The sequence below is a fragment of the Cydia splendana genome, chromosome 3 (genome assembly GCF_910591565.1).
Source record: "Cydia splendana chromosome 3, ilCydSple1.2, whole genome shotgun sequence".
NCBI lineage: Eukaryota > Metazoa > Arthropoda > Insecta > Lepidoptera > Tortricidae > Cydia > Cydia splendana.
Genome location: NC_085962.1, coordinates 18,743,196 through 18,755,280, shown reverse-complemented (window position 1 = coordinate 18,755,280; position 12,085 = coordinate 18,743,196). Strand labels below are relative to the sequence as shown.

Here is a 12,085-nt window from a genome sequence, read left to right as displayed (position 1 = left end):
ACAGGGTTTCCACAAGACGGGACTACCCATTAAAACAAATTCAAAATTGGCATCGACATCTTTATCTTTCTAGCGTTGTATCCCGTCATTTGCTACGACTTACTTCGGAAGCCTTGGGTCCGCTCGGCACTCGAATCGCAAGAATTGGCACATACACTAGACTAGAGTCTGTGCGGAAAGAGAAGAGTTGTGGAATGTATGGGGCCCAAATGGCCCAATACATGTTTTTATGCGAGTTTTTTGTGAGAGTCGAAACTCGACCTTATCGTGACTAGTCCTCCTCCATCCTCATTAAAAACTTAATAAAATTCATTTATATCAGAATCAGACTAATCAGACGTCGGTCCATATACGATGATGTTAAAACTATTTTGACGGATAAACGTGTACAAGTGCTTCTTTGACACATCTGGAACGCATTCATGCTACCATTTGACATGCTTCCAAAATGTTTGCCGACCCCTGGCATAGATTAATAAACATATATATTTATATACCTACCTAAGAGTCACGCTACGCTAACTCTGCACAGACCTTTAAATCACAAAGCATTAGGGGTGTCAACGTAAACGCAGGCGTGGCTCACTCCGCGATTTCGTCGCTTTGCAACAAGTAGCTACAAGTACAGTCGCCATCAGATATATCGGAGCGGCCAAGGTGCTCACAAATATCGGAACACGCCTCTATTGTCAGGGCGTTAGAGCGCGTGTTCAGATATTGTGAACACCTTGGCCGCTCCGATATATCTGATGGCGACTGTACACCCCACACCACCTGTCCCACACCAATTTTGGTGGCTAGTCATAAGCCGCGCATGGCGCTGTCGCCACCTAGCGATCATATGTGTCCTAATTTTAACAGACGCGTTTTGTTAGAGAGTGAATCTTCTGTACCTAGTACTATTATTTATTCTGTGGTAAACGTCAAAATTAAATTAAAATATGACTCAGCTAAACTTTGTCACGTCAATGTCAGTGCGGAGTTAGCTCGGACCACTAAAACCATTAAATCTTATGAGTTAGTTATTAATGACAGATTTGTTCACAGGGGCACTCAACCCGCAGGCCAACCAGCTCGCGAACACCCTTAGCTCCGACCCATCCCGCGCCACTAACACTCTTGACGGAGGTGAGAAATCACGTTACTTCTATGCAGGGACCGCGAAAAACGCTTCAAGCGAATTTGGTCGGCCTTGGAGCTACTGCCGATTGGCTGCCCACACATTTTGATTTACCAACGTACAATTTAGTTTTAATTTAGAGAGATATTTCTTTCTAGTTTCTTTTTTGTGATTCTGTGGAGTTTCTACTTTGAGCACGTTTCAATGCATAGGGCCGTGGCGAAGATGACAATTGTCATGTCATGGTTCCTGTAGGTAGTGATTATTGTATTTTTTGCAGCCCCGACCTTACTGGGCTCGTGTGAGCTGAGCCCGTGGAGCGAGTGGAGCCGATGCAGCGTCTCGTGCGGCGTGGGCTACCAGGAACGCACGAGGAGCGTGCTGGTGAGTGACCGGGAGTGACCGTGCAGGGTGGGGCGGGTGAATGACCGGGGTAGAGCCCGTGGAGCAGCTGCAACGTATCGTGCGGCATGTGGTCTCTCTGGAGAGCACGAAAACTTACTGGTGAGTTACCGCAGGAGTGAACCTGCAAGGTCGGACTGGTGAGTGACGGGGGTAGTGACCCTGCAGGGCGGAACCGGCGTTCTTCTCGTTAAACTATAGGTACGTATCAACTTGCCCCGAGTAATACAAAACAATTTAAAATACATACTTTATAGCACAGTTTATATCGTTGCAAAAAAAATTTTTATTGCAGTGCCAGAAAACAATCGATTGTTTTTCTATGTAGAATAACAATGGGTCTATTCGAGTCAACGTGTTGATTGTCTACTTTTCGCATTAAACATAAAACGGAACATGACCACGTCACAACCTTTCGAGTCGAAGTTTTTATATTATAATTTGAAACGTAATTTGTGTGAGATATAGATATGCCAGTCGCTTTTCGGTGAAGGAAAACATCGTGAGAAAACCAGACTAATCCCAATAAAGGCTAGTTTACCCTATGGGTTGGAAGGTCAGATGGATGGCAGTCGCTTCCGTAAAAACTATTGTCTACGCCAATTTTCGGGATTAGTTGCCAAGCGGACCCCTGGCTACCATGAGCCGTGGCAGAATGCCGGGATAACGCGAGGAAGAGGTATAGATATGACACACAAATTAAAAGTAAACCTATTAGTAAATTCCTAAAACACATTGTAAAACTTTTCTCTATACAGACACGCAAAAGTAAAGGAAATGTGAATCGTGAACAGAACAATAATTTCGAACGACGGGCCCCGCGGCACTGCGGGTATCGATCCCACTATCCCACCACCGTGGCATTCACCACCACAAAATAATACCGCCACTTTATACGAACACTCCTTTGAAAAAATACGTAATCAACTGGTAGACTAAGAGCTCGTGAGCCTGAGTAGAAATGATATCCAATCCAATTATAACAAAAAAGTACCTACCTATAATAAAATTTTCACTTCTCATGCTCAAAAAGTGCACCTTTATGTCGTGCGTAGACGACATAAAATCGCATTTTATGCTCTAGAGCATAAAGTAAAATCAGCTATTACGACCCTTATTGACTTAGCAATAAAGTCCAAATTCTGCCATACAAACTGCCAGCCCTGCCGGCGCGCCCCCGACCGGCGCTCTCCCGATCGGCGTGCCCCGCGCCTCCGACCGGCCCAAGAACAATTTTCTTTAGTCTTGAATAAATACGTTCAAATAACCTAAGATATTTGATTTTTTGTATATTTTCCTCGCAATCGAAGTGAAAAGCAGAGTGTACAACAAGGGCATAAATGTCCATTTTTACCCTCGTCTACTATTTTGGTCTTCGCTTCGCTCAGACCAAAAAATTGCCTCGGGTAAATATGGGTCACTTTATGCCCTTGTTGTACAATCTACTATTGAATCGCGGGAAAACATTTATCATCGATTTTTAAACTACAAGGAAGTATTTTTGAAAATATTTTAATTTGTGTTATTTCAAGTCGTAGAAACACTACTATATAAATTATAAACCGAAATAAATGACGTAGGTATACCTACTAGTGGCTCTGTGAGCAGAGTTTAAAACTGAATAAATGTATGGTTCCGTTGTTTTGAAGAATTTAGAGAATCTAATTTGACCATAAAAACTTAACTATCAATTGCTTACAAAATTCGGGAATTGGTTTAGATATGCGACCTGTAGAGTAGAACATATGGACATACGAAACAATTTTTGGCTAACAGGCCAATTCAAACTTACACTGATATCAGAAAGACATCTAACTGATGTCATTTAGTTATCGTGCATTTCACTCGTTCTTGTCCGTACATGTATTGGCGCAAGCGAGACGCACGATGACTACTAAATAACATGATAAAAATATCATCCCGATGTCAGTGTACGGTCGATGCCCCTTAAGTATACACGTCGCCATACTAATTGTATAGAAAAGTGGATAGAGTTAGACCAAGAAAAGTCTGCAGAGATTTTGACAGCACACGCAGTGCCAATGTTATTTGTGCCAGTGTCAAAATCTCTGCAGACTTTTCTTGGTCTAACTCTACCTATGTTAGGAAACCAACATTACCTTTCAATTAACCTGTAGGTAAACTGCAACTAAGAAGCTTCGTGCGCGAGTGTGGCCCATAATTTCCGAAAATCATTTTTTCTTCGAGGCAATTACTCCGTTCTTATATTTAGCGTTGCCCATAATTTCCCGAAATCATTCATTCTCGGTAGCAATTACTCCGTTCCCATATTTTCCCAATGGTTTTCTTCCGCAATCGCCTATTTTTAATATTTTTAAATTAATATTTTCCTTATAGTTTTCGTTCTTTTAAATATCTAGGATAATATTTTCTTGTTACTGTATGTCAATAGTGTAGTAATTATATTTGTTACTTGTAGGTATTTCACATACAACAAATATCAAAAACACTAAAATTAAAACATAATCTAAAAAACTACAAGTAAAAAACCAAACGCTGTCAGCCAATAACTCTAACCATACCTATCTCTGGGAGCAGATTCGTTTTTAGGGTCATCAAAAAAAAAATTAACCCTTACCTACCTATCTCTGGGAGCAGTTTCGTTTTTAGGGTCATCAAAAAAAAATAAGCCTAACCTACCTATCTCTGGGAGCAGTTTCGTTTATAGGGTCATCAAAAAAAATAACCCTAACCTACCTATTTGAAAAAAACCTGGTTATTTTTACCACTAGCATTAAAAAAAAGAGAAAATGTGGAGATAGAGAATATTTAGTTAGTGAAAAAAAAACCTACTGGTTATTTTAACTACTGGGATTAAAAAGAAAAGGGAATAAATTGAGAAAAGGAAAATTTAGTTTATGAAAAAATGTACACGAAAAATAAATAAAGCGAAGAAATTCCACTGGGAAAAAATGAGAACGGAGTAATTGCCTCGAAGAAAAAATTATTTGCGGAAATTATGGGCCATTTTAGCGAGGCGATCCAAATTAAAAGGCTCAAAGTCTAACTAACATTATTGTTAGTTAGACTTTGAGCCCGGGAAAGCGCAACGTACGAGCAACCTACAGCTAGTTCCCTGAGCCCAAGGTCGACCACTACCCTAGGCAATGTTAACCCCTGCGATTTATGGATGGTGACCGCCCATGCTATAAACGTAAGTGGAAATTGACTCCTGGAACAGCCATGCCCTTGAACTAAAACCGCTAAAAAAATATTCAAACAAAAAATCAAACGAATACGCTTAACTCGCGCTTCGCGCTCGCTTGATCAATCAGCAATACGATGTATAAGTGCAAAAAATAAATAACAAAAATTGCATTTATTGGGGATCGAACCGGGTACCTATTCCCATATCCTTTTCCAACTGCGCTATGATAGCATTTAGATGAGCTGACGAAATTTGGTTACTTATTCTCGAGTAAGAATTTAAATATCTAATCTAAAGAGAATAAAGTGTATAGGGGACGTGCATGACCTATAGGGGGCAGCACAGGAGCCGTCAGATCTTTGGCGCGAAGCGTAGATGTGTAGTTTATGATTCCGATGTAGCCCACGAGATGGCAGAACCTACTATGCACAAGGAAACGTACTTACGAGAACGGTAGATGGTAGCACTTGCTTTGGCAATGTACATGTGCACATATGTTTCCGATTCAGGCCACAAGATGGCAGGCCCTCCAACGCGCACGGTCCCTATAGTGGGCGTGCGTGAACTATAGGGGGTAGCATAGGAGCCGTCAGATTTTTGGCGTGAGGCGTAAATGTGACGTTTATGCTTCCGATGTAGCCCACAAGATGACAGAACCTACTATGCATAAGGAAACGTACCTACAAGAACGGTAGATGGTAGAACTTGTTTTGGCAATGTACATGTTTCCGATTCAGGCCACAAGATGGCAGACCCTCCAACGCGCACGGTCCCTATATGTAGTAGAGGGTTATTGTCATACTAAATTTTGTAGTCACAGTAAATTTACTGCCATCTTTCGATACAGGATTAAAATGAAAATGAAAAAGATATCAATAAATGTATATATATATATGTATGGATAATAAGTTCACGAGCCTCGCCCTGTCGGGTTATGTTTGTATGTCAAGATTGTCAAGGCTACAGAAGCACTACCACCAGTTTTGACATTAACAGATACGCTCGCGTCTAAGTAACTTACTTTCTATGCATCTCGCTCGTACTCGCATATTAGTGCAAGCGAGATGTATAGAAAGTAATTTACGTAGACGCGAGTGTATCTGTCGATGTCAAAACTGGTGGTAGCCGTGCTGGTAGGTATCTACTTGCCTCCCACTTCGACACTGATCCTTAGTTTCATGTGAATAAGTAGATTACCTGAAAATAAAAAAGAATTTTTAGTCTTCTCACAGATACATGACGTTTAGGATGCATTTTGATTATGAATGAATGAATGAATGAAAATATTTCTTTTATTATTGGATTACGGGCATGGGGATAAATGTGAGCAAATGGCTATAATATCTCAACTAAAATAATAATAAATTAACTAGCGAGAGCCGATATCTAAATTTTGGCTAGCACTTATTTTATCTAAGGTGCAATGTGACTCTAGGGTCAAAAAGTTTAGAGACCCCTACTAGATTATTTTACCTACTGAATTCCGAACGTCGTTCTCGATGTCGTGCCATTAAAAACAAATTAAGTACCGTGTCTAATTGATGCCTCTAAAATTAGAGTGTATTTTTAGAATGAGGTCAACTCCACAGGACCAATTACGCACAGACAGAAATATCCAGTGTCTATATAGCGGGTCAATCGTTGTGATTAGATGTCAAGTTTGTTTGGAAATTCTTGCAATTATTCTATTTATTTTTTAATATTTATATTAGTAGGTGTAGGTAAGCACTGAAACCTACAGGGGAACCCGTGGACATTCGTTGTATGTGTTTTAATGCTAATCTACGTGGATTACTATAATTTAATCGAAAACGCGCACGAAGGGTTCCGTACCATTAGGTACGCAAAAAACGGCAAATAAATCACGTTTGTGTATGGAAACCCCACTTAAATATTTATTTCATATTTTGTTTTTAGTATTTTTGTTGTTATAGCGGCAACAGAAATATGTACATCATCTGTGAAAATTTGAACTGTCTAGCTATCACGGTTCATGGGTTACAGCCTGGTGACAGACAGACAGACGGACGGACAGACGGACAGCGGAGTCTTAGTAATAGGGTCCCGTTTTTACCCTTTGGGTAGGTACGGAACCCGAAAAACGATGTAAACCGGAATAATCCTAATAAATCGTCAAAAAACCGTCAGCGTTTTATATTTTACCACGGATAGTACAAATCAATTAGGAATGGCCCTAATAGCATTTTCTTGTAGGGATTTGGTTGGGCCTTTGTTTACGTATTAGTTGGGCAACCGTTATATTTGGCCGTACGATTTGCTGGAGGGCCCTCGACAAAGGCCCTCCCGAAGATTCCCAACAGAGGGCCATAAGAGTAATTTTTTCGTTGGGCCTATTTAAATAAATCATACAATTATTCAACGGTGGTGGTTTTGGTTGGGCCGTGGTTGGGCCTATACACATTTGTTTGATGGTTGGTTAATTGTTACATTTGGCCGTACGATTTGCTGGAGGGCCCTCGACAAAGGCCCTCCTGAAGATTCCCAACAGAGGGCCATTAGAGTAATTTTTTCGTTGGGCCTATTTAAATAAATCATACAATTATTCAACGGTTGTGGTTTTGGTTGGGCCGTGGTTGGGCCTATACACATTTGTTTGATGGTTGGTTAATTGTTACACTTGGCCGTATGGCTTGCTGTAGGGCCAACTGCAAAAAAATAAAAAAGGGCAATTTTTTCGTTGTGCTTCTGTTTGCAAATTCAACAATTACCCAACGGCAAGTCAGGTAGGTCGGTAGGTAGTCGTGCACCAGGTTGGAGGCCCAACACAGCTTGTCCCACAAAGGGCCAACATTGTATCTTTAACGTTGGGTCTTGTGTAGGATTCTTACAATACTACCATAGGTAAATCGTTGTGTAATTTATAGTGGGCCTACAGTCTAATTATGTAATGGGCATTTGTTTACGAGTCCTACAGTTACCCTACGTTAGGTAAGTGGTTGTGTAATACGACGTTGGGCCTTTGCTGATAAATATTACAATTACACTACGGTAGGCATTGGTTGTATGTATACCCACATGAAGGTCCTAGGCACCAGTTGTTGTTAATCTTCTCTGTATCGTTCCAATTTTAGTATATGTACTGCCGAAGCAAGTACACTTACTATACACTCTAATTTGTATATATACTAACCGCACTTCAAAACTTCGTAAGCGAGATTTATGTTTTTTGAGATTTAAATTGAGAAAATGTTGGTAAAATACAATTTTTTAAATTAATGTATAAATTTTATAGTTATAGCTATTAGATTTATAAGTTACTTTAAAAAAATATTATGATTATATCCGGAATAATCGAGAGAAAATAACTATAACTTCGATGTTTGGAGACAGTAACGCCATCTAGTGACGCCACAAGCAAAGTTCCACAGCCAATGTTGGTAAATGCGACATTTGTCGTCATTGGGCCATCGGATGATATCGTTGATTAGCCAACGTTACCAAAGTAAACAAAGGAGGCCCATTGTTGGGCATCAGTGCCACAGCCAATGTTGGTAAATGCGATATTTGTCATCAGTGGACCATCGGATGATATTGTTGATTAGCCAACGTTACCAAAATACACAAAGGCCCATTGTTGGGCATCAATGCTACAGCCAATGTTGGTAAATGCGACATTTGTCGTCATTGGGCCATCGGATGATATCGTTGATTAGCCAACGTTACCAAAATAGCAAATGCCCATTGTTGGGCATCAGTGCCACAGCCAATGTTGGTAAATGCGATATTTGTCATCATTGGGCCATCGGATGATATCGTTGATTAGCCAACGTTACCAAAATACACAGAGGCCCATTGTCGGGCATCCGTGCCACAGCCAATGTTGGTAAATGCGGTATTTGTCATCATTGGGCCAACTAATATTATCGTTGTTTAGCCAACGTTACCAAAATACACAAAGGCCCGTTGTTGGGCATCAGTGCCACAGCCAATGTTGGTAAATGCGATATTTGTCATCATTGGGCCATCGGATGATATCGTTGATTAGCCAACGTTACAAAAATACACAGAGGCCCATTGTCGGGCATCCGTGCCACAGCCAATGTTGGTAAATGCGGTATTTGTCTCCATTGGGCCAACGAATGTTATCGTTGTTTAGCGAACGGTAGCAAAATACACAAAGGCCCATTGTTGGGCATCCGTGCCACAGCTAATGTTGGTAAATGCGGTATTTGTCACCATTGGGCCAACGAATGTTATCGTTGTTTAGCGAACGGTAGCAAAATACACAAAGGCCCATTGTTGGGCATCACTGCCACTGCCAATGTTGGTAAATGCGATATATGTCATCATTGGGCCAACTAATATTATCGTTGTTTAGCCAACGTTACCAAAATACACAATGGCCCGTTGTTGGGCATCAGTGCCACAGCCAAAGTTGGTAAATGCGATATTTGTCATTATTGGGCCATCGGATGATATCGTTGATTAGCCAACGTTACCAAAATACACAAAGGCCCATTGTTGGGCATCACTGCCACTGCCAATGTTGGTAAATGCGATATATGCCATCATTGGGCCAACTAAAATTATTGTTGTTTAGCCAACGTTACCAAAATACACAAAGGCCCATTGTTGGGCATCACTGCCACTGCCAATGTTGGTAAATGCGATATATGTCATCATTGGGCCAACTAATATTATCGTTGTTTAGCCAACGTTACCAAAATACACAATGGCCCGTTGTTGGGCATCAGTGCCACAGCCAATGTTGGTAAATGCGATATTTGTCATCATTGGGCCATCGGATGATATCGTTGTTTAGCCAACGGTACCAAAATACACAAAGGCCCATTGTTGGGCATCTATGCCACAGCGAATGTTGGTAAATGCGATGGTGGGCCAATACAAATTTTAATGTTGGCTACGGAACGAACCTCATCCCAACGTTTTCCCTACCGTTGGCACCGTGGGCCCCAACGAAAATGCTACTAGGGGGTATGTACCTTTGTGTTTTTAAGTGTACCTACTAACTTAATTAGACTTGTGATATTACGTGACTAAATTCAATATTAACATAAAACTATCTATCACAAAGGATACATTGAACATAAAACTATTCGAGCAAGTTTGTATGTCTGATGATCGCAGTTATGGGTATGTTTTTGACATTAGGGGTGTTAGTAAACGTAGCATTAGAATGCTTATATACGTCTATACGTCTACATCAAACATCAAAGACGACATCAAAGAGCATTTTTATGTATTCATCGTCGTTAGGTTTATAGAACTTTATTTTTCTCAAAGAAATTATACAGTTCACTTGAGAGAAACTTAACTACAACAGAACTAAATATAATAAATAATCTGCGCGTATAAATATGCATGCGTACTCACTTACAAATCTCAACTAAAACCTGAAAATAAATAAATACTATAACTTATGTTTGGTAACTACCAACTTAACTAAATAGTTAGTTAACGAAATGTTCATAAAAGTAAACGATTGAAGTTTTATAGTGTCGTAAAGTTAATCAGTAATATGTAGTGTGGTTTACTGCGGCTGTTGCTTCGCATTTTTTATACCACGACAGTGGTAATAATATTGTGGTTAAACATTCTTCGGCTCTAAAGGGGCCCACTGATTACCCGTCCACCGGACGATATCGACCTGTCAGTTGTTCGGAGCTGTCAAATTTTCGTTTAACTGACAGGCTAATATCGTCCGGCGAACTGGTAATCAGTGGGCATTCCCTTTAAGGTGACATTCGGCTAGCGGCTAGCAGCTGCATTACCTTTATTAATAGACTACTTAGTGATAACATCACTGTCTTCCATTTGAAGTTGTTCCACATTGAGGCACAAAGGGCTGGCCGACCCCATTTACTTGACGCCTGACACCTGACTCAAGGTCTATATCGATCTGTTCCGTAAATACTGTATAGGTAAATAGCGCAGGAAATCTGATACCGATGAAAGATTTCGATGAATACCTGACTTGAGTATTTCGAAGTACATATTTTTCTTCAGCGTGAAATTGAAATATTTCTTTGGATTTATATTTAATTTCCGCCACAAACTCACAAGTCTCCTACATGTGAGCGGATGCGAGAGCAACGTATCCGTTTTCAACAAATTTTCATTTGGTTTTTTTTTAATTCAAAATTTTCTGCACGTACAAACTGAACTCGTTTATGTTTATTTGTACCTATTCTTGCTTTCATGCAGATTCTCGATAAAGTTGTGTAATAGTCTACAAGATAATACACCGTGCTGCTAACTTAAATAGGTAGTGTTTTTGCGTGTAGTCTCATGGTCTGATGAGCTATTGTCTCTAAAACGTGACTTAATCGCTTAAAAGTAGACATAAAAATGACCTAAGATGTTCATCCATCGACCCTGCTGCTGACTGAGTGATAACACTAGTGTGACAAAAAATACCATGTAAATTCACTCGCACATCTAGAAACTGTCTACTTTAGTCAGTCTTTTTTCGGGACCTAAAATGCAATGTCGCGCTTCAAATGTCAGAGGTCTCTTTAAAGTACCTATACTTCACATACAATTACGTCGCATTTTAGCAGGTAATGTGTAAAAAGAAATAGTAATTTAGTATTGATTGCTTGTTTATTATATATTACAGACGCCGGCGGCGCCGGGCGCCCCGCCGTGCAAGGCGAAGCTGTCGCGCCGCCGCCGCTGCTCCCGGCCATGCTAGGGCTTGGTGCTGGCCTCCAGGGTGAGGGTCCGAGGAAGGCCCATAGTGTATTAGAAAATTTTGGCGTTTGAATTACTATCATTATCTCAAACAATAAAAAACGGGAAGTGTCTACAACTGGGACAGAATTTTGAAGAAATTTAAACACCTACCTACATCTGTTATGCGGTAAAGCTACACCGGCTAGTGCCATATAAAGGTAACTTTGCACTGACTTTAACAGTAGTACTATTAGTTATTCTGTGACTTTAACATGATTGTTTAACGGAAGTGTTGACCAAACTTGCCGTTCTTTCTTCAAAATTCTCTCTGCAAGGTGCTATTCAAATATCGGAATGAATCATCCTGTTAGCGATACCCGTTAACATGAGGCGCCGAAGTAAAGTAAGTTTGTATGTAATTCATGGAATTTTATTTTTGTACGAATACGAATTTATGTTTAATAGTAAAATCACGCTTTACCTTATTTGTTCTTATACATTGACATTGAATAAATACATGTTCACAAATCAATAACAATGTTTTCTACCTCTGTCAAAGCATTTATTTTTCAGATTTTGCCACGATAACAATACCAAAGCTTTGATTATACTAATAAATTCTTTAATACCAATTGAATGTTTAATTAATTGTGCGTATATTAATAATACACAAAGAAGTCGTTGTAGTCGCGGTTAGCAAATGACAATGTCGTGACCAAGGACGAGTCACGTGGGAA

The 12,085-nt window shown here is 40.1% G+C and overlaps 1 protein-coding gene across 1 annotated transcript in view; it reads left to right on the top strand.

The window, feature by feature from the left end:
- LOC134806738 (spondin-1) overlaps nucleotides 1-11,433 on the top strand; it is a 63,838-nt gene extending 52,405 nt beyond the window's left edge. Inside the window, exons 17-19 of the mRNA XM_063780059.1 lie at nucleotides 1,048-1,128; nucleotides 1,401-1,504; nucleotides 11,293-11,433. Of these exons, the coding sequence (XP_063636129.1) occupies nucleotides 1,048-1,128; nucleotides 1,401-1,504; nucleotides 11,293-11,367 (260 nt within the window). The 3' untranslated portion in view covers nucleotides 11,368-11,433. The remainder of the gene's footprint in view (nucleotides 1-1,047; nucleotides 1,129-1,400; nucleotides 1,505-11,292) is intronic.
- The last annotated feature ends 652 nt before the right edge of the window (nucleotides 11,434-12,085 follow it).